Below are 21,599 nucleotides of genomic sequence, written 5' to 3' on the forward strand. Positions count from 1 at the left end.
TCTGTCAACACACGCAGCTCACCGTTCTGATTCTCCAGGAACTCGGGGAAGTAGAAGAACTCCGGTATGAGCTCCTTGACGTCGTTGGGGTTGTCCATGAGGGTCTGCCACGTGGCTGCGATGGAGTGGAACTGACGGTCGGCACAGTCAAACCTGAGCAGAGAAGGAGAAAATCACTGATCATCATCATCATCCTCATCCTCATCATCATCAGGCTGAAGAACAGCTTCTACCACAGGGCCGTCCAGGCCCTGAACACAGCAAAGACCTAGGTTCTGGGCCCTGGACAGTCTGGACGGATTGATGGCAGCTGCTGGACTGAAAAAATCAGGTGTAGTGCTGAGGCACAAATATGTACATTTCAAGCCTGCAAACTGCGACACTTTAAATAAATGTGCAATAACACTATTGTGCAATATGACAACCCTAGTCGTCTATCTGTACAGTATAGTACAGTGGATAGTGTACATAGCCTTTATTTATGTAAACCAGCTCCTTCCCTTCTTGTGATTTTTAAAAAAAGTGTTTTTTTAGTGTGTTTTTTTTCTTTCCTAACACCAGGGGAGCCACCCCTCCTAAATTTCGTTGTTTGGTACCTGTACTGTAGCAATGACAATAAAGTCCATTCATTCATTCATTCATCATCATCAGGCCTGTCTTACAACAATAGTACACGACTCAGTGCCTGTATACGTCTTTGTTTTGTTGGAATTCGTGTTGCGGCCCCCCAGCCCTGACGACAGTTAAGAAGTCCATTTCTTTTACCGTCCGCTTTGCAGCTGGATGTGGAGGGAGGTGAAGGGCTCCACGCGGAGGAGGTAGTGCATGACGCCCGCCGCGTTGGAGTAGTGGGTGCCGTAGTGGAACCGGTCGATGGTGCCTGTGGGGTCCTCGAAGCTCTCGTACCTGGTGAATAAAGATGAGCACGCTCATGAGTGCATACTACATCAGGAATCTAACCCACATCCTAAGCGTTGTTAGCGCAATGCTTTACCAACTGAGCCGCAGAGAACTACTGACGAGAGTGAAGGGAACGGTTCAATACATGAATATGATGATGATCTTGAAAGATTTGGGGACATTTTACACGACACCAAGACATTTAGGTCAGGTGATTCAGAGAGTTTGAGGTCGGCGGAGTTTTTTTTTTTTGAGGGATCGTACTTTTCTCGGACCGCTTTGGCGTTCCGCTCGTTGAGTACGGCCACGGGCTTGGAAAGGTCCCTAAACACGCGCGGGTCAGTGAGGTCCAGCTCCTCTGAAGTGTAGTCTGTCAGAATCCAGGGAAACTGGACAACAGAAACGACAAAGAAAACAACATGAAACCGACAGAATCATAAACCCCCCCCCCCCCCCCCCCCCCCCCCCACTGAGCAGAAAGATGGTACGTCCCATCACGATCCCCCCACGGTGTCTTCATTTACAGGGACGTACCACTGGGTACTGGGCCAGGTCGTTGTACGTTCTCCCCGCCACGGTGTTGAGCTGGATAAGGTAGTCGAAGTTGGAGATCTCTCGGTTCACCCATTTCTATAGAAGGCGTCAGAGGTGAAAGAAGAAGGACAGATTTAGGTCACCCGGTCACCTTAATGACTGAATGTGATGACCCCCCCCTATGTAACCTTTGCCCTTCCCCCTCCCTAACATCTGACCTGGGTGAGCCCGGAAGCCTTCAGCAGCTCCTGCGGCGAGCGCGTTCCGTACAGGCTGAGGGAGCGCAGCAGCAGCATGCGGCTGTACACCTTATTCCGCACCTGTCAGTCAAAACCAAAAAACAAGAGGATCTCAATATCGAGACTTCACCCAAGCCGAATTCATGGACGGAGTTCCCTTTTTTTAGCGGCCATCCATATAACTGTAAACTGTAGATACAGACTAGAAACTAGACTAAGACTCGCCTCCTTCTTGAAGTTGAGGAAGTAGGTGGTCTGGTCGATCAGGAAGATCTCCAGCGCCGAGCGGCGGAGGTTGTACCTGCGCAGGTGGATCTCTCGGATCTGAGAGAGAGGCCACTTGAAGTCGTAACCGACACCTGTGCGGACAGAGGCACGGGAGGGGGAAGGGGGGGGCGGACATCATTAAATATCATCTCTATATTTGTGTCTTATAAGGTCTTTCACCTGTGCATAATTTGTCATCCTTTCTTCCCTTCCTCCATCCTCCTGCTCACCCTCACCCTCCTCCGCTTTCTCCGTGCTGCTGTCGTAGAAGTAGATGTGCTGGGTGGTGAGCTCCAGACGCCCGGGGCTGACGTCCACCACGGTGACCAGCTCACAGTCCTCCCACAGGACCAGCTTCTCCTTCTGGCCTGCCTCCTCCGCCTCGCCCCTGGAGGAGGGAGGGAAGAGAGGAGAGGAGAGGAGAGGAGAGAGAGAGAGAGAGAGAGAGAGAGAGAGAGAGGAGAGGAGAGAGGAGAGAGAGAGGAGAAAGAGAGAGAGTGAGGGAGAGAGAGAGAGAGGAGAAAGAGAGGAGAGAGAGAGAGAGGAGAGAGGAGAGAGGAGAGAGGAGAGAGAGAGAGAGAGAGGAGAGAGAGAGGAGAGAGGAGAGAGAGAGAGTGAGGAGAGAGAGACGGAAGGAGGAAGAAAAAGAGAGAACCACCCAACTTAGACCACTCATGAATGTGTAAATTAAGAGCCACCTAACCCTCTGTGTGTGTGTGTGTGTGTGTGTGTGTGTGTGTGTTGGGTCCTTACTGGTTGTTGGTCGCAGTGGGGTCGTCCTCTGGCAGCTCCAGGATGTCATCCTCCAGGTCACTGACCTTCACCTGTTTCACCGCCTCCAACAGGAGAGACTCTGCATTCACCCGCTGCTGCTGGACACCTATGGGGAGAAGGAGGAGGAGGAGGGGGGGGAGGAGGGGGGGGTCAGGACTGTGTCTGGGACTAACAGAGAGAGTGACTCATACCCCCTAAAAATGCTTTATTTGGAGAGACAAAGCTTGACAAGCTTGGTGTTGTCATGGTGACAGAAAAGGCGAGGGTGGTGTGTGTGTGTGTGTGTGTGTGTGTGTATCGTTTTGTCCGAGTGACGGGGGTGAAGCGTCTCACCGAGGTTGTCTCGCAGGGCGCTGGCCTCGCGGTGGTGGTCGTAGTTGTGGTTGCGCACCAGCTTGAGTCTCATGCGGGAGTAGTTCTCAGCGCTGGACACCCGGAAGTGCATCTCACTCTGCTGCCTGGGGAGGACCGACACCGAGGGAACGGATTTAAGAAAACAAAAACTAGGATGTAGCGTACGAGAGATGTTCAGACACTCGGAAAAACATGGAAGTTCAATACCAAATACTGCTTTGTGATTAGGAATGAATAACAACAACAACAACAACAACAACAACAACAACAACAACCATGCCTCCAACCCTACCCTAACCCTAACCCAGAGGAGCTCAGTGCTCTGGGGGGCTGGTACAGCGTTTGTCCCTGGTGCTGTGGTGCATTCGTTCGTTACCTGTCAGCCCAGGGTCCCCTCTCACACACCAGACCCCGCCGCGAAGCCTTCCACTGCCTGAGGGTGGCGCTGTGCTGGCTGTGCAGCTGCTTCAGCATGCTGTTGTAGCGCAGGTTCTCCTGGCGGCCTCGCCGCGAAAAGGGCTCCACAAACTGCTCCTGTAAGGGGGGAGGGAACGGGAGCAGGAAATCAATGATTGAGAAAGAGAGAGTGACTGTAGATAATGCTATCCTACTAATGCTGATACGCAAGTGTGTGTCTGTGTGTGTGTGTGTCTGTGTGTCTGTGTGTGTGTGTACACATGTGTGGCTCACCTGAAAGCGGATTTTGCTTTCTCCTCTCTCCCTCTCCCTCTTGTGCAGGTTGACCATAAAGGCTTCGTAGCACTCTTTCCAGTACAGGGCCATGCTCTCATGACCCTGGCTGAAGGTCTCAATCTCATACTGTTTCATGTAGGGGATGATCTAACAGGAGAGACAACCCAAGGTCAATCATTAGGCTGTTATAGCCAGGGAACAAGAACTACTAAAAAACCGAGTTAATTACTTACAAATCCTCAACAAACTGTTATTTGTTATCAAAATGACCTCTTCTTAAGTCTTATCTGATCTCTATGGAAGAGTTGAATTCATGTTGTGTTCTTCTTCATGTCAGCTTTTTGACCGTATCTATATTTTATCAGATTATTTAAACCATTTAGCAGACGCTTTGATCGCTGTAACACTTACAATACGACATTACAGGCACAGTCACCTTGGAGTAAGTTAGGGTTAAGTGCCTTACTCAAGGCTCACACTTAGTGGTGGTGTTCCCAGGTGGGATTTGAACTCATGACCTTCTGATCACCAGTCCAACACACTATCCACTAGGGCCACCACTATCCCTTACTAGGCCACCACTACCCCCACAGCAGCACAGTAGAGTAGATCAACTGTGACTGAGTGATTTGATAGGGGCACACATGGGTTTCTGTACGGACCGGCTAGATAATTGACATCAGACAACAACCTTATTGATCTCCTCTGAGGACAAGATGGACTGAGAGTGATACTGGAGATATTCCCTGAACCTATTAGGACTAATGGACAACATATGGACAAAGTAACCTGTGACACAACGCGAACCATTGAGGACATAAGTAAGAATGCGATACCCAAGATGACCTGTCTGTTCTTTGTTCATGTAAAAAAAAATAAAAAAAATAAAGTATATTAAAAAAGTAGAGTAGATAAACATCACTCACATATTTGTCGAGGTAGACCCTCCACTCGGGAGAGTTGCAGTAGAGCTGGAAGTCCTCGAAGAAGGAGGGGCTGCCGTTGGTGTCGGGCAGCGAGGGCAGGTGCAGCTCCATGTACAGCAGCTTGTGGACCTTGGACAGCAGCGTCCGGAGGAGGGGCACCAGGAAGGAGTAGGTCTCCTCCGTCTGCTCGCTGACCGAGCGCCTCAGGATGCCCTCCACCCTGCCCAGCAGGTAGCACGCCTCGTCCTGCGTCTCCACCGTCTTGGTCTGCAGGATGCCGTTCAGCCTGGCGGTGGCCATGGCGCACACCTGAGAGCCAGCCAATCACAGGGAGCGGGGGAGAGGAAGTGGTTAGGTTAAGTGAGAGGGAGACATTTACAGATGTTTTTTTGACTGAGGTGTCATCAGAAGGGATGGATGAGGAGACCCGAAACAGGACTAGGAGGTTGGGGCTTGGGATGGGGGAGAAGGGGTTAATATAATTTGGAATGGATTAAGGGAGAAGGATTAAGGATTGAGGTTTGGGACACACACACACACACACACACACACACACACACACACACACACACACACACACACACACACACACACACACACACACACACACACACACACACACACACACACACACACACACACACACACACACACACACACACACACACACACACACACACACACACACACACACACACACACACACACACACACACACACACACACACACACACACACACACACACACACACACACACACACACACACACACACACACACACACACACACACACACACACACACACACACACACACACACACACACACACACACACACACACACACACACACACACACACACACACACACACACACACACACACACACACACACACACACACACACACACACACACACACACACACACACACACACACACACACACACACACACACACACACACACACACACACACACACACACACACACACACACACACACACACACACACACACACACACACACACACACACACACACACACACACACACACACACACACACACACACACACACACACACACACACACACACACACACACAGATCATGGCTTTGTTTGAGTTAGTTCTTGGTGACGGGGTCATGAGAACTTGAGTTGGGCTAAGCAAGTTATTATTATGGGATGAGGTCATGATAGGGACACACTGAATGGGCTCCGGAGTGTGTGGTCTCTCTCTCTCTCACCTGGGGGTCCAGCTGAGCCATGAAGCCCAGCAGCAGCCTCAGGCCCACCTGGGACAGCTGCAGCCACTGGGCCCCCGAGGAGTACCACACCATGAGGCTGTCCATCAGGGTCACCGTCTCGTCCAGGACCTTCTCCGTCCACAGCGCCGGGTTGACCAGGCCCTCCGCCTGCAGGAAGTCCTGCACCACGTGCAGCAGCCGCACGGCGTTCTCCGTGTGCTGGGGCAACATGGCCGCCGTGGCCTCCCGGTTATCCGTCACCGCCCACTCCAGCATCCTCTCCATCAGGCTGAGAGGGAGGGAGGGAGGGAGGGAGAGAGAGAGAGGAAGGGAGGGAGGGAGGTAGGGAGGGAGGGAGGAAGGGAGGAAGGGAGGGAGGGAGGGAGGAAGGGAGGGAGGGAGAGAGAGGGGGGAAGGAGGAGGAAGAGAGATAAAGGACAGAGAGACAGAGACAGATAGAGATTGAAAGAGAGGCAGCGGTTTCAGACCAAAATCGTAGCGTGGAAGACGAATCAGCGTGGAAGACGACCTTTTCTCAAGGTGGCCTTTAACTCCCCGTGGTCAGCGTGACCACGCGCGGCCCGGGGCCTCACCTGAGCTTGATGTGGTCCACGGGCAGCAGCAGCTCGTTGGCCGTGCCCAGCTTGGTGAGGGCAGAGAACACCTGTCCCCGCTCCACCCAGGCGGCATCGTCGGACCCCTCCACCCCGCGCCACATCACGCACAGCACGATCTCCAGCAGCATGCGGGACAGCTCCTCTTCCGTCCGCTAGGGGGCGACAAAGAGGAAGAAGCCGACGGTGAGAACACAGGGTCGTGCGCAGAAAATACTTTCTCTCCCGGCCCCCCGCCACCCCCAACCCCTTCCGTCTCTGGTGTGAGGCTGTGAGGCTGATCCTCCACTGACGTCAGGTCGTCTACAGATCAATAACTCCCCCGACGGCGGTGACATTTCATCAGGGACAAAACAGTGAGCCGTTCGACGGGATCAAAGGGCACGAAAGCCGTAGAAGCGGCGGTGGGGGCGGCCAATTGCTGAGCTCCTCACCTCCACGTTGCTGCTGAACGACTCTCCCAGGGACACGTCGTCGCTGAACAGGAAGCTGTCCTCCGTGAGGGAGGAAGAGGCTTCGCGCTCCGCCCCGGGGCCGCCGGGGAAGGGCTTGGCCATCTCCACGGGGGACGGGGTGCTGGGCAGACTGCCGGGGGTCTGGCTGCCGCTGTCCCCCTGCTCGTGATAGCCGTGCACGTGGGACAGGTCCAGAGTCAAGCCCCCGGCCTTCCCGGCCCAGGGTTTGGGGAGCTGGGGGTCCGCCGGGGTGTCCAGGAGGGAGATGACGTCCCCGTTCTCCAGGCTGTCGATGGAGCGGCTGTCCCCGATGCTGAGGCGGTCCTCGTCCAGACGCCCTCGTCCCTTCCTCTCCAGGGGGAGCTCCAGGCGGTTCCCGCCCCCGCGGCTGAGGCTGAGGTCCAGGCTGCAGGTGCTGGTGGTGTCCCCCCCCCTCCCCGGGCCCCTCAGGAAGAGCCTCATGAGGGTCTCCTGCCAGCACAGCTGCTTGGAGATTTGGAGAGCTGCATCCTGCTGGGACTGGAGGAGCTGGTACAACTAGGGACGACAAGAAGAGGAGATTAGGAAAGGAAAATAGAACCAGTACTAGAAGCCTTGAGAAGGATAAAGCTTTCCATTTAGCATGCTGTTTTTTTTTGTTGCTCTCATAAGGATTTTCCACAAAGAGAGAAGTGTGTTAGAGAGGGTCCTAACATAATATTACAATCATAACAGATATGATATCATAGACCAACACGACCATCTAATTTATCCTCACTTACAAACGAATTGCACTTTATTTTTCTTTATACCTGTCTACCTCATTACCTATCACCACTGTTATTATTATTATTATTTATTTATTTATTTATTTATTTATACCCTTTGTCCTGGGATGCACCACTTGGGATTTGGTGGGGTGGGGATGGGTTATGTTCGTGTTATGTGAAAAAAAGTATTGTAAGTATTGTTTTTTATGTGTAATCTCTACCTTACTCTCAATAAAAAGAAAGGGAAAAAAAAGGGGAAAAAAGAGAGGCGTGTGTGTGTGTGTGTGTGTGTGTGCGTGTGTGTGTGTGTGTGTGTGTGCGCGCGCTCCCTCACCCTCCTGCATATGAGCAGGCGTACGCTGGGCCCAGCCCGGTGAGTCAGCTGGACCAGAGCCATCAGGTCCTTGTAGTTCACCACATGATCTGGGGGGGGGGGGGGGCAAAGGTAAAAAAAAAAGAAAAAGATTGACGGAAAAGCTAAACACAACAGTTCTGATTTATTGCATCTTTCCATCCGACTGGACGCGTAACATAATAACCCGAGGTGCCGGGTTCTGTGATATTTATATAACAGAAACGTATCGATCTCCTTCCTTCAGCCGCTGCCTAGATACAACCTCCCAGCACCGACCCCCTGGGCTCTTCATTCAGAAGGAGCTTCGCTCTCTGTTTCCCAACCTCAGCCCGCGCCAATCAATTCCCCCTGAAGGCTCCATTGACTGGCCACTAAATCACACTCCCAGGGTGACCATTACTGCTAATGGGGAGTGGGGTGGGGTGGGGTGGGGTGTGGAGTGGAGGGGGGGGGGGCAGCCAACGGTGTAAAGGTATGACCAAAGTGGCTAACCTCTGGATGTAGTGGGTAACGGCTTTACTAATTAAATTTCCTGAATCAAATAAAGAACCACTTAACTAACCGGATTAACTGTAGAAAGAAAACGACATGGGGGTAAGAAAAACACATCCTCCGCTTGTTGTTACAGTAGGGGGGGGGGGGGGGATTTAGGCTGCGGTTAAGAGCAGTGTGAACTGACCACGGACTGATCCATATCACCCACCCCCACGGCAACGAAGGTGAGAGAGGTGACTGGTACGGGTCAAACCTACCCGTGTGAAGGTGTGAGAGGTGACTGGTACGGGTCAAACCTACCCGTGTGAAGGTGAGAGAGGTGACTGGTAGGGGTCACACCTACCCGTGTGAAGGTGAGAGAGGTGACCGGTACGGGTCAAACCTACCCGTGTGGAGCACCTGGTTGAGCAGGCTCTTGACGAGCGTGGGAGTGATGTGGAGGTCGGAGAAGAGCAGCGTCAGGCCGTTGTAGCCCACCTCCCGCAGCTTCAGCCTCTGCTTGTTCTTCTCGTACACGCGGTCGCACCTCAGCATGCGGTCGAACATCTGGTTCGGGAAAAAAAAACGCGTCGAAGACCCGAGTCAGACATCGTTACTTCGAGTTGTTTACTACTAAAGATCATATAGCTTCGGCGAGACTTCCCTCTACCTTGAAGACGAGCTCGCGGAGGTGGTCCGAGTGTTTGTTGTTGAGCAGCAGGGCGTAGCAGGAGTCGGCGGCGCCGGGCTCGAACAGCAGCAGGAACAGCTGGTCCCTCGCCGCGCTGGTCTGCAGCAGGCTCAGCAACAGCTCCAGAACCCCACACAACTGCAGGAGCGTGGACACACACGCACGCACACACACACACACACACACGCGCGCACGCACACACACACACACACACACACACACACACACACACACACACACACGCACACGCACACGCACACGCACACGCACACGCACACGCACACACACACACACACGCACACGCACACGCACACACAGTGTCAGCAACAGCTCCAACACATGAGGTGGTTGAGACTAGTGGCTATTGCTTGGTATAGGATATGGTAAAGCTTAGGGGTAGAACATTAAGGGCCGGTTTCACAGACAAGGCTTAAGCCTACTCCTGGAACAAATCACACTTTCAATGTAAAATGTCCATTGAAGATGCTTTTTAGTCTAGGATCAGGTTTAAGGCTTGTCTGTGAAACCAGTCCTAAGACATAATATGGGGCATCATTATCATCATTATGCTGCATGTCAATGGACAGGAGAGTGCAGCAACAAAGCAACAACCAAGCTCTGGTAGGGAGAACACACGCGGTATGTCAGTGACCATATGTCCTTGTGTTGATGTCAGGGGCCATGTATAGAATCCAGTGTAAGAGGATATCATGGAAAAAGACAAAGGGGAAGAATGCGAGCCAGGGGGAAACGAGGGAGAGGAAAGAGGATAAGGGGAGGGAAGCAGAGGAAACAGATACTTAATGAATGCCCTCTAAATAAATCCTGTTTTTAAGTGTATAAGTGTAAGCGTATATTGGGGCTGAGCTTGAGATAGATCGAGAGAGACAGAGAGGCCTCGCGGAGTCGATTGAAGTGGGCAGCAGTCGATGGCTATCAGAGGGGGAGGGGGTGATTACCTCCAGAACCCACGGAGCCAGCTCTTTCTGCTGGCAGAGCAGAGGCTCTCCTCTCAGAGCAGCCAGTCACATGACTGCTCCATCGTAGACACACATCATGAAGGATAACCCAGAGAGACTCTCTTCGGAGTCAAGTCAAAATGTCCCCCCTGTCCATTTTACATCAAGAAAATGACGAGAGTCGCTATCGGCAAAATGCGGAGATGAAGGGGGGTGAGTGTCATGTGTGCCCGACGAGTCCAACCCACTCCCCCCTCCCCCGCCTCACAGGCCACAGGGGCGCCCTTCAGTCCATACCTGCTCTTCATCTCCAATGGCGGCGATGTATCCCAGGATGCTGTGCATCTCCTCCTGGGTCATGCCTTTGCTGATGTAGTACTTCAAGAGGCCGCAGAGAGAGGCTCTGATGGTGCGGACATCGTCTTCACTCAGATCTCCCTCCTTGTTGCCTTTTCTGCAGATAAACAGAGAGATTTTATATTCCATAAGTCAGGCTGAATCATATACACATCTGATAGAACAGACAGAGAGTTGAGAGTAAAAAATAAAAATAAAAAACATAAGCTGAGCATTCTGGGAGATGGAGTCCCCACCCGTAATAGAGGCGAATGGTGTCCAGCAGGAATTGAACTCCGTATTTTTTCCTGAACTGCTTCCTGTTGTCTTTGATGACGGTGGACATGTACTGGATGTGACCTTCACCACGGAAACACAAGAGCAATGCATATCACGGGTGACGAGAATCACCGACCGACACACACACACACACACACACACACACACACACACACACACACACACACACACACACACACAAAATACAACCCACTTAACAAGAGCAGTACAGACACGAAAGAAAAAAACGTATTCATAGAAGAACAATCAAACATATTTCAAATTGAAATTATAACTCCATCTGCTTCCAACCACATATTCACACCCCCGCATCACACACACACACACACACACACACACACACACACACACGTACCGATGCGCAGGGGGAAGTCTCCTTGGTTCCAGATGCTGAAGGTGAACAGCAGGTGGATGTGGAGCTGCTGCAGCAGCGGCAGGTTCTTCTCACAGGTCACCTGCTCCACCAGCAGCTGGGCCGCCACCAGGACACTCACATCCACCTGGCCTGGAGGGAGCTACACACACACACACACACACACACACACACACACACACACACACACGATAAATACATAGTGATACAGACACATCACACGCACACACACACATACATAGTGATACACAGACACATCACACTCACACACACACACACACACACACACACACACACACACACACACACACACAGTGATACACAGACACATCACTCACACACACACACACACACACACACACACACACACACATACATAGTGATACACAGACACATCACACACACACACACACACACACACACACACACACACAGTGATACACAGACACATCACTCACACACACACACACACACACACACACACACATACATAGTGATACACAGACACATCACACACACACACACACACACACACACACACACACACAAACACACACACAGTGATACACAGACACATCACTCACACACTCACACACACACACACACACACACACACACACACACACACACACACACACACACACACACACACACACACACATACATAGTGATACACAGACACATCACACACACACACACACACACATACACACACAGACACACGTGTTAGGCAGAGGGAGGAGGTAGGAGGAGCTGGTAGGAGGAGGTAGGAGGAGGAGGAGGTTCCAGGCCTACCTTCTGCAGCAGCGCCCCCAGCGCGGCCACGCCGTGGGAGTGGAGCAGACTCTCCTGGTTGATGGGGTGTCTCTGCAGGAAGTGCTTCATCACCAACAGGAAAGTGGCCACTAAGTTCTTCTCCAGGCGCGCCTCTGAAGGAAACACACACACACACACACACACGGTGTATCAAACACAACGGTTGTTGTTGTTGTTGTTGTGATGTGACTTCGGTGTCGCTAGGCGGCGCTGTAGGTGACGCTTCTCTCTCACCTGAAGCCCTGTTGGAGGGGAGGATGACCCAGTCCCCGTCCGCAGGGGTGGCCAGGTCAGGGGTGATGAACTCTGAGCCGGCGGGGTCAGCGTGGTTCTCGGGGGTCACCAGGGCGAGCTGCTCCAGGATGGGGAAGAGGACAGGGAGCCCTCCGACGCTGTTGATCATGTCCTGGCAACCGATGTGAGGAAATACAATGATCAAATATCACATAACAAATAACACATAACAACAAAACCAAACCACAAATCTCACTACCATTGATGCAACAAAGATCTTTAAAAAAGAAGATTTTTTTTTTGGGACAGGATATGAGGTCAGGCCTAGAAGTTGTACCTTGATGTCCCAGTTGACAACTTTGTTCCCAGTCAGGCGTCCGTGCAGCAGGTTAGGGGACAGGTCCAGACAGATAGGGTTCCTACAGGCCTGGGAGAGGCAGATGAGTGTCATTATCTAGAGTGTCATTCCTGTGTCATCTGTCACAGCCTGTCAGTACCGCATTAGCATTTGTTTCGAAAATGGATCGCCAGGTGATGCAGTCTGAATCCCACTGACATCATCTTAACTGTCCCTCTTTAAGACTTCCCCATCCCCACTACCACCCTGTACAGTTTCTCTACTATAAAAAAATAATAATAAAAAAACAATGGCCCCTGGTTTTTGGCATAGATTACTATTTCTTATGACGACTGGTGGATAGACATTTCACTTACTTAGACAAATGTACATATTTGTTGTAAGTCGCTTTGGATTTTGGTCGCTTTTGGTCTGCTAAATGCCAAAAATGTAAATGTCAATGTAAATGTAAATGTCTGGTATGGTCCAATCACCTTGGGAGAGTAGTGCAGCAGGAGCTTGGTTGAGAGGTCACCGAGCTCCGCCTCCTGTGTCTTCAAAGGAGAAATGCAGTTGGGGCCTGAACAAAGAGGAGACCAGGTCAAATCAACCAGATGACATTTCAGAACCCTACTCCTCACTCTCCTTCCCTCTCTCCTCTGTCTCCTTTCTCCTTTCCTCTCTCCTCTGTCTCCTTTCCTCTCCCCTCTGTCTCCTTTCTCCTTTCCTCTCTCCTCTGTCTCCTTTCTCCTTTCCTCTCTCCTCTGTCAAAACCTCCCTCTCTCTCCCCCTCTTCTCACCAGCGCTGCAGATAGCTTTGATGTGATTGGGTTGCAGAGCCTCGTGGAACACCATGACGCTCCCCAGCTGACCCTGCAGGGAGGTGGGGCTGCCCCACTCGCTGTCCTGCGTCCCCGCCGAGATGAGCTTGGTGACGGACTCGGACTTGCCCCCCAGCAGGCCCCCCCAGGCCTGAGCGGACAGGATGCCCCCCAGGGAGGAGCGGCTGGACGGGGGGGCCCCGGAGAACGGCGGGTCTGGGATCTGGGACGGGGGCGGGGTGGTGGTTCTGTGGCCCGCAGAGCCGATACAGCAGGAGCTGAAAGGCTGGGGACACAAACGCAGAGTCAATAAATAACACGAGCGCTCGCGTGTACACAAAGAACACACACACACATTTGAATACTTTATTTGGTTCCACAAATCATATTACACAAACAGGGAATCAAATATTTTGGGGCTAAGCAGCACTGAACACTCAAGGGTACACATAACACCTCCTTCTCCACACGGCCAAGCTGCCAATAATAGCCGAGACAGAGCAAAATTTGGCAACCTGTTTGGCCTTTCTTTTAGTCATTGCAGCAATTCTCAGATCCCTCATGGTGCATTTATATACATGGCCCAGACTTCCAAATACAAGTATATACTGAATTTGCTCGCGTGTACACAAAGAACACACACACACACACACACACACACACACACACACACACACACACACACACACACTGTTTTATGTACTGACAGACAGGGTAAATTAGATCTCACCTCTGTCATGGTCGGGTACTTGAGAGGAGCTGACAGTTTCTGCTGTCCGTCCACATAGATGTAGACCAGACTCTGTCCAAACGGCCTCTTCCCCGGCACGTGGACGACACCGATACTGTGCTGTAGGCATGGTACAAACACACACACACAGATCTCAATATCAACATGAACTTGGTTAGGAGGATAAACAATAATAAACAATAATTGTACTTTGACTGGACACTGAGTATAGTGTTGCTGCTGTTGATAAAAAAAAAAAGAACTAAACTAGAAGTTAACTGGTAGAATGGTAGAAATCATAACAACAGAACTTAGACTGATGCATGGATTGGACTCCAAGGTTGTAAATAATGGCAGCGGTGGCTCCGAAAATAGACTCTCCCACTTCTGACTTACAACATGAAACAGCAAGGCTAAAAATAACCCCCTTTTCCCCAGACGGGATTATCTCTCAAAAGAAATCTCTCTCTCTGACGTTCCCATTCGTCTCTTCGGTGTACTGCACACTCTTCCGTGTTGATCAAGGTGTTGATCAAGGTGTTGATCAAGGTGTTGATCAAGGTGTTTATCAAGGTATTGATCAAGGTGTTTATCAAGGTGTTTATCGAGGTGTTTATCAAGGTGTTTATCAAGGTGTTTATCAAGGTGTTTATCAAGGTGTTTATCGAGGTGTTTGATTTGACTGAACTCACCCAGAGTGAGTCACAGAAGCAGTAGTCTGGGAGCATCACCGTGACATACTCTTTCTTGGTGCACACGGCCACCACCAGCACCCCGGCCGAGCTGATGAAGGCCTCGAACCCCGTCCCTCCTGGGGTGAAGAAACTACCCGGGGGAGAGAGGGAACACACTGTAAACACAACGCTCCCCGGTGTGTGTCCCCCTCTCCGACCTTTCACCCCCATTATCCCTCTCTCCCGTCTTCTCCTCCAGTCACGGTCGTCTTCCTCCCCCTCACCTGTACAGCTGCTTCCTCTTGTCCCCCTTGCTGGGCGGTCCCTGCTGGTCCTGGTCCAACGACAGCCAGGCCAGGAAGCTGAAGGCGGCGCCGGGCCACCGCAGGATGGTCGGCACGGCGATGCCCGCCATGCTCGGCGACAGGTCGAAGTACTGCATGGCGCTCTCCAGGCCCTGCTTCCGCACCATGCCCAGGACGGCCCGCAGCACGGGCCCCACGTACGGGTGCGCCTGGCCGGCCTCCAGGGGCCGCAGGAGCCTGAGGAGCTGGAGCAGCTCCCCGCCGCTCAGGGACTGGCTCCCCAGCGAGCCCAGCAGGCCCACAAGGCTCTCGGCGCAGGCCCGGTGGAGGCGCGCGTGGCGCCCCAGCGCCGACAGGACCCGCATGGCCATGGCAGCGTTGACGCAGGTGGCGCGCGTCTGCCGGTTGATGCAGCAGAGCCGCCGCAGCCAGTCGGCCGTGAAGATCTGCAGCTCGGCCGAGTCCATCTCCGGCAGCCACTGGATGAGCAGCAGGAGGGGCTCCACGTTGCTGATGCCCAGGATGCCCACCGAGGTGTGCTCGCCCTCCACGGCCTGGCAGACGGACGGACAAGGGGCAGACAGACAGACAGAGAGACAGCCGGTGAGAGGGCAGAGAAGCACGGGAAGACGGACAGACGGATGAAGTCAGAATCCGAAAAAATCGGAACCAGAAAGAAATCTCACCATGTTCATCAGCTCCTTCAGCAGGTGGCGGGAGGGCTGGCCCAGGGAGACCAGCACCTCGTACAGGTGTGTGTACCCGATCCTCTCCTTGAACACCTCCTGTAGAGAGGTACGGATTTTGAGTGTGTCTCGACGGGTGTGTGATCGCGAGGAGGTTTAACTGTGTGAACCCAGTGATTTTTTTTTACCTTGGCCGCCGGGGATTTGTGCATCACCGTGGTCAACGCTTTGATGGTGGCCACAGCAAGAGAGTCCAGTCGCCCTTGAAACACCTGGAGAAGACGACCAGGCCTGTCACTCACTCACTCACTCAAAGACAGTCCCCAACACCCCACTGGGGGGTGGGGGGCCTTGGGGGGGTGTAGCGGTAGAAATAGTGTGTGAGATATGCCTCTTTTTTATTCCTGGCTTCCAGAAGATTGATTCCCTCAGGAATTGGCATGCAGAAAATTGCTAGGATAACGGTGGGGTTTAATACGTGTAAAGTGATAATGGTGGCTGGGTATCACATTTACAACTAACCCAAATATAGCGAGTTTCCTCATTTACAACATACTTTATGGTACTTCACTCCAATTACAGGAATAAAAGGAGGCTGTCTCTGTGTGTGTATATATATATATGTGTGTGTGTGTGTATGTGTGTGTGTGTGTGTGTGTGTGTGTGTGTGTGTGTGTGTGTGTGTGTGAGTGTGTGTGTGAGTGTGTGATCACCAAAGACGGTTATTAACTGATTATTTGTGGGTGAAATCAGAGGTTTCTGCATAAGAGGGTCTCATTTCATTGCTCTTACTGCATTCCATCTGAGGAGGAAACTCTGGCCCTCAGGCCTTTCTGCTCCAGGCCACACAGCCACCCTGGGCTCCAGGCCACACAGCCACCCTGGGCCACACAGCCACCCGGGGCCCACAGCCACCCTGGGCCCACAGCCACCCTGGGCCCACAGCCACCCTGGGCCCACAGCCCATTTGGAGCAGAAAGCTCTGGGAGGAAGATCACCATAACAAACAACCTCTGTCCCCCCACACAAACACAAACACAAACACACCCAACAGAAGAGCAATCCATGCTCCTGTCAGCAGCAGACACATTACACACACACACACCGACACGTGCTCAATGTAGCTTCACACACACACACACACACACACACACACACACACACAAATACAAACACACATCTCTGTCCAGCTCTGCCCTTCTTCACATCTATGTTAACCCAATTGAGAAAAGTATACTTATTAGAGTATGTTTTTTATTATTATTAAATATGTTTATGTATGTTATTATAATATAAGTATGTTTAAGTATGCTCAAATTAATATTTTAAAGTATACTTCAAATGTATATGCCATTACGTTTATGTTACGTATTTAAGTATACTTTAAATCAATACATACTCAATATACTGTACTTATACTATATCTTTCTATTTGTGTATATTTATAAATGTATGTACAAAAAGAAATGCATTTATTTGCAATGTAATTGACTGTGTGTTTTAGCATGCTTTGCTTACACTGAAATACAAAATAGACTATACTTTTTGAAAGTATACTTTAACTTCATTGAACTAAATGAGTGTTTCAGTACACGTTATCTTGGCTTGGGAACTCCTGTCTGACAGAAACAACAGTGTGACTCAGGCTGGCTGGAGAGGTACTGTGGTCAAACAAAACAAAAACAAAAATAGGAAAAACACAAAAATCATCTCAGCAGGTTTTCAGATCACCTCAGCCATGGACATACATAGAGACGGCGACTGTCTCTATGGAAACACAAGCCGGGTGACAGCATTCCAATGAAACCCATATTACACCACCAGAGAAAAGGGGGGGGGGGTGAATGAAGGGAGGGAAAGAAAAGGGGTGAGGAAGCTGAAATTGAAAAGAGAGAAAAAAAAAAGAATGACGGGTAATATGAGCCGAGAGAGACCACTCCACAACAAGCCAGACAGCATGGGTTCAGCAGCTCTTTGTAGCTTTGTCAACAGCAGCTGACCTAAGACACCATATCATACAGGTCCTGTCTGTGGTTACCTAGGTTGCCAGGGAACCAGCGGAACAAGGAAGCTTTTTACACTGCATCGGCTTGGGCATCAGATTACAGAGTGCTTAACTCTGCCTGACTACAAAAGAATACTTGTGGGTGTGTGTGTGTGTGTGTGTGTGTGTTGTGTGTGTACGTACACACACCTGCCCTCATGGTAGCCAGACCAACCAGGTGAGTCGGCTAAACTTGAAGAGGATTAGTCACAGGTGGGTGCTTACAGGGTGTGACCAGGACAGACTATAGATGAGTACCGTCTGACAAGAAAAGAGACCCTACATTGTTCATTGTGTGTGCGGTAAACAAGCCACTGGCTTGTGCCTCCAGGTGAGGACTGTGGACAGAGACAGGGGTGTACTGACTGTTTACTGACTTCAAGCTGATTTTGGAAGGCAGCAACACATTCGTTATTGAGGCCTTGTGGTGGAGTGGCCGTCTTGGTGGCGGGTGGCGGTTGACGATGAAGTGGCGGTGGGGTGAGGGGGTTGGGGGGGGGGGGGCAGGTGAAAGGTGACAGGTGGCTGTACCTGAGTGTCACTCTCTCCTGTCAGTAACCTGTTGGTTAAATCTTTCTGGTCCTTCTCTGCTGCTGTGCATCTAGCATTAACCAGCTGCAAGGGGGCGATCAACAGGCAATGTCAGGGGGTGAGACAAGGGGAGAGAGAGAGAGAGAGAGAGAGAGAGAGAGAGAGAGAGAGAGAGAGAGAGAGAGAGAGAGCGAGAGAGGAGGGAGGATTGCCAGGATGAGAGAGAGGAGTGGAGGAAGGAGTGGTGGTCAAAGGTTAAAAGGTGGTGAGACCCACAGATGGGTCATTGTTGTCGTGTTGCGGGTGCCTCAACAGCGCTAAAGTGGGGGGGGGGGGGGAGGTAAACATGCATGGTGAGCCAAGAGAACGCTCACAAACAGTTTGGGAAGTGAACACACACTACTAACTCCTGTCCATACACACAGTGACATAACATCAGTCAATGTCAACACTCGACAGTCAGTTAATGTGAACCTGTTGACATAGCATAGACATAACCAAACAATACCCCCTCCGTCCCCCCCCCCCTCCGTCCCTGGGGGGCAGGGGGGGTGTGGCAGGGGGGTTGGTTTGGTAGTTAGACCCGTTACCTTGCTGTTCTGGAGTAACCGTGTCAGATGCTCAAAGCAGTTGCTGTTGAGGAAGATGGCCTGAAGGACGGGTCGATCGGAGCACAGGAACATATCTCTGATGGTATCTGAGATCCCCCCCAGACAGAGAGAGGGAGGGAGGGAGGAGAGTGGGTGGGGGGAGGAAGGTACAGGGTAAAAAAAAAAGAGAGAAAGAAAAAGACAGAGACAAGGTCAGCAGTGTTTCCCCTAGGTTTGCTGCCTTGGGGGGGTAGCATGGACCCCAGGGGGTAAGACCCTGCGACATACCAGCGTCATGTCCAGGGGGTGTACTAACTTGTACATTAAGCCGCCTCACGCTACGGAAACAAGAGATAGGCTCCTTCCCTATGGGCCATTAGGCTCGAGAACCATCGGTTCTCAAGGCTACTTACTTATGTGGTCTTGACTACCTGTCCACTTTCTCACCTGGTTCTTGCTGTCTCTCTCTCTGGTGTGCCGACACCATCCTGCTCTCTCTCCTTCTCTCCCTCTCTATCCTCCTCTCTCCCTTTTGCTGTCAACCAAAAGGCAAACATAACAACCAGAGTATTTATAATCTAATAAGAGGTAGAAATTGATCCATATCAATTTATAACATAATTATAATTGAATGGTAGGAGGATTGCTGTGGGCAATGCAGTCAGATAATGTCATTTTGACATTACTCTCTCACCTGAAAAAAAAACATGTCCAACTATAGGCCTACTATAAAAAACAGACATTTCAAATGCTTCAATCCACTGTCCATGTACTGTAAATATGCCATTATGGTATTACCATGAAGCCCAATTCTAGCAGAATAAGAAAGATTGTATATCTAACTTAAGTAAAATAATAAAGTGCCTCCAGTTAGCTCTTTAGCTGGCATGTGTGCAGCAGACTAGCTCATCTCATCACCTCTGAGCTAGCTAGCTAGCTTGATAGTTCTTTGACACTATTTACACAATGGAATTATAGTCATTGTCAAGTGTCAGTCAGACACTTTCTAGTCACAATAATAACGACCAATTTTAACCAACTTTCTCTGTCAGAACACTCAGCAATTATATTTGCTAACGTTTCAACTTGCTTACATTCTATCTGAAGACATCTCACCCGGCAAAAACTCTCTCGCGTCGCGCGCACAATGTTGTATTATTCTCCAGCGCGGCACAGCGCGAACCGAAGTGTGGCGGCCCGCCCCCCCAAGGCAATGGTAGGGGAAACACTGGTCAGTCTAAAAAAGCCCACCAGTGTCCAACTGGTGCATCCACTCAAACCTGGCGCAGTTTCCGGTTTCTCCTTCAAGGTTTCCGTGGTTTCCCTCCAACTCACCGAGCATGTGCACCTGCAGGGCCACGAAGCGGCTCTCCCAGTGCCGCCCCGGGGGCCGCCCGCCCTTCCCCCCCTGCAGCGTGGCGGCCGGGTCCGAGTTGAGCAGCTTGAAGTAGTTCTCCAGCACCTGGCTGATCTCCACGGGCCGCTGGTCCGAGCTGCTGGCCAGGAGGCTGTGCACCACCTCCCGCAGGCAGCCCAGGGTGAGCAGGGCCTTCCGGTCCGGAGCCTCGCTGTCCCAGTCCTCCCCGTCCTCCCCCCCCTCGTAGTCCCCCAGCACGCGCAGCAGCACCTCCATGGTGGCGGGGGAGATGGCCAGCAGGGCGTTACGCTACAGAGAGGGAGGGAGAGAGATAGGGAGAGAGAGAGGGAGAGAGAGATAGGGAGAGAGATAGGGAGGGAGATAGGGAGAGAGATAGGGAGGGAGGGAGAGAGACAGAGATATACGGAGGGAGGGAGGGAGAGAGAGAGAGATAGGGAGAGAGAGATAGGGAGGGAGAGAGAGAGAGAGAAAGATAGGGAGGGAGGGAGAGAGACAGAGAGATACGGAGGGAGGGAGAGAGAGATAGGGGAGATGGAGAGAGAGACACACAGATAGGCAGACAGATAGAGAGAGAGAGATAGAGAGAGAGAGAGAGAGAGAGAGAGAGAGAGAGAGAGAGAGAGAGAGAGACAGGATGAGAAAAGAGAATTTCAGAATGTGATTCTCTGACTTTGACAGTATGATAATGTAGTGCAGTGTGTGGGTGTGCTCTCACCTGCCCTCCTGCCACGATGGCTCCAAACAGGTGTAACAGGCAGCACTTCAGACTGTCCTTCAGATGCTCACTCTCCTGGAAGCACTCTGAGAGAGGAGCGTCACACACACACACACACACACACACACACACACACACACACACAGAGGATATGGAACTGTGGGCGGTCTGTGAGCTATGTAAATATAACACCACCATATACCACCAATACAACACACACACACACACACACACACACACACACTCACTCACTCACGCAGTCACACACACACACACACACACACACACACACACACACACACTCACGCAGTCACACACACACACACACACACACACACACACACACACACACACACACACAGACTTGATATGGACCTGTGGGCGGTCTGTGAGCTATGTAAATATAACACCACCATAACCTGAGGTGAGACAAGAGCTGAGGAATAATTGCCTCGTTAATGGATCTGTCTCGCTCTCCTACAAACAGCACATTCATTCAC

At 51.4% G+C, this 21,599-nt stretch overlaps 1 protein-coding gene across 2 annotated transcripts in view; it reads right to left on the minus strand.

Moving 5' to 3' along the window:
* nbeal1 (neurobeachin-like 1) overlaps positions 1–21,599 on the minus strand; it is a 45,941-nt gene that overhangs the window by 13,015 nt on the left and 11,327 nt on the right. For both annotated transcript variants that reach the window (XM_080532450.1, XM_080532449.1), the window contains exons 8-41: positions 21,100–21,185; positions 20,342–20,672; positions 19,007–19,113; positions 16,030–16,113; positions 15,842–15,940; positions 15,135–15,709; positions 14,869–15,001; positions 14,177–14,296; positions 13,426–13,732; positions 13,120–13,205; positions 12,626–12,715; positions 12,289–12,460; positions 12,034–12,167; positions 11,221–11,380; positions 10,823–10,925; positions 10,527–10,683; positions 9,250–9,408; positions 8,987–9,146; positions 8,085–8,173; positions 6,981–7,538; positions 6,526–6,701; positions 5,933–6,221; positions 4,688–4,996; positions 3,759–3,908; positions 3,445–3,602; positions 3,048–3,172; positions 2,694–2,820; positions 2,171–2,328; positions 1,899–2,032; positions 1,653–1,754; positions 1,435–1,530; positions 1,165–1,289; positions 766–906; positions 23–153 (exon numbers count right to left, since the gene is read on the minus strand). In XM_080532450.1, coding sequence (XP_080388576.1) covers positions 23–153; positions 766–906; positions 1,165–1,289; positions 1,435–1,530; positions 1,653–1,754; positions 1,899–2,032; positions 2,171–2,328; positions 2,694–2,820; positions 3,048–3,172; positions 3,445–3,602; positions 3,759–3,908; positions 4,688–4,996; positions 5,933–6,221; positions 6,526–6,701; positions 6,981–7,538; positions 8,085–8,173; positions 8,987–9,146; positions 9,250–9,408; positions 10,527–10,683; positions 10,823–10,925; positions 11,221–11,380; positions 12,034–12,167; positions 12,289–12,460; positions 12,626–12,715; positions 13,120–13,205; positions 13,426–13,732; positions 14,177–14,296; positions 14,869–15,001; positions 15,135–15,709; positions 15,842–15,940; positions 16,030–16,113; positions 19,007–19,113; positions 20,342–20,672; positions 21,100–21,185 — 5,931 coding nt within the window. The remainder of the gene's footprint in view (positions 1–22; positions 154–765; positions 907–1,164; positions 1,290–1,434; positions 1,531–1,652; positions 1,755–1,898; positions 2,033–2,170; positions 2,329–2,693; positions 2,821–3,047; positions 3,173–3,444; positions 3,603–3,758; positions 3,909–4,687; positions 4,997–5,932; positions 6,222–6,525; positions 6,702–6,980; positions 7,539–8,084; positions 8,174–8,986; positions 9,147–9,249; positions 9,409–10,526; positions 10,684–10,822; positions 10,926–11,220; positions 11,381–12,033; positions 12,168–12,288; positions 12,461–12,625; positions 12,716–13,119; positions 13,206–13,425; positions 13,733–14,176; positions 14,297–14,868; positions 15,002–15,134; positions 15,710–15,841; positions 15,941–16,029; positions 16,114–19,006; positions 19,114–20,341; positions 20,673–21,099; positions 21,186–21,599) is intronic.

This window comes from Nansenia antarctica (assembly GCF_963989245.1).
Source record: "Nansenia antarctica genome assembly, chromosome: 5".
Taxonomy (NCBI): Eukaryota; Metazoa; Chordata; class Actinopteri; order Argentiniformes; family Microstomatidae; genus Nansenia; species Nansenia antarctica.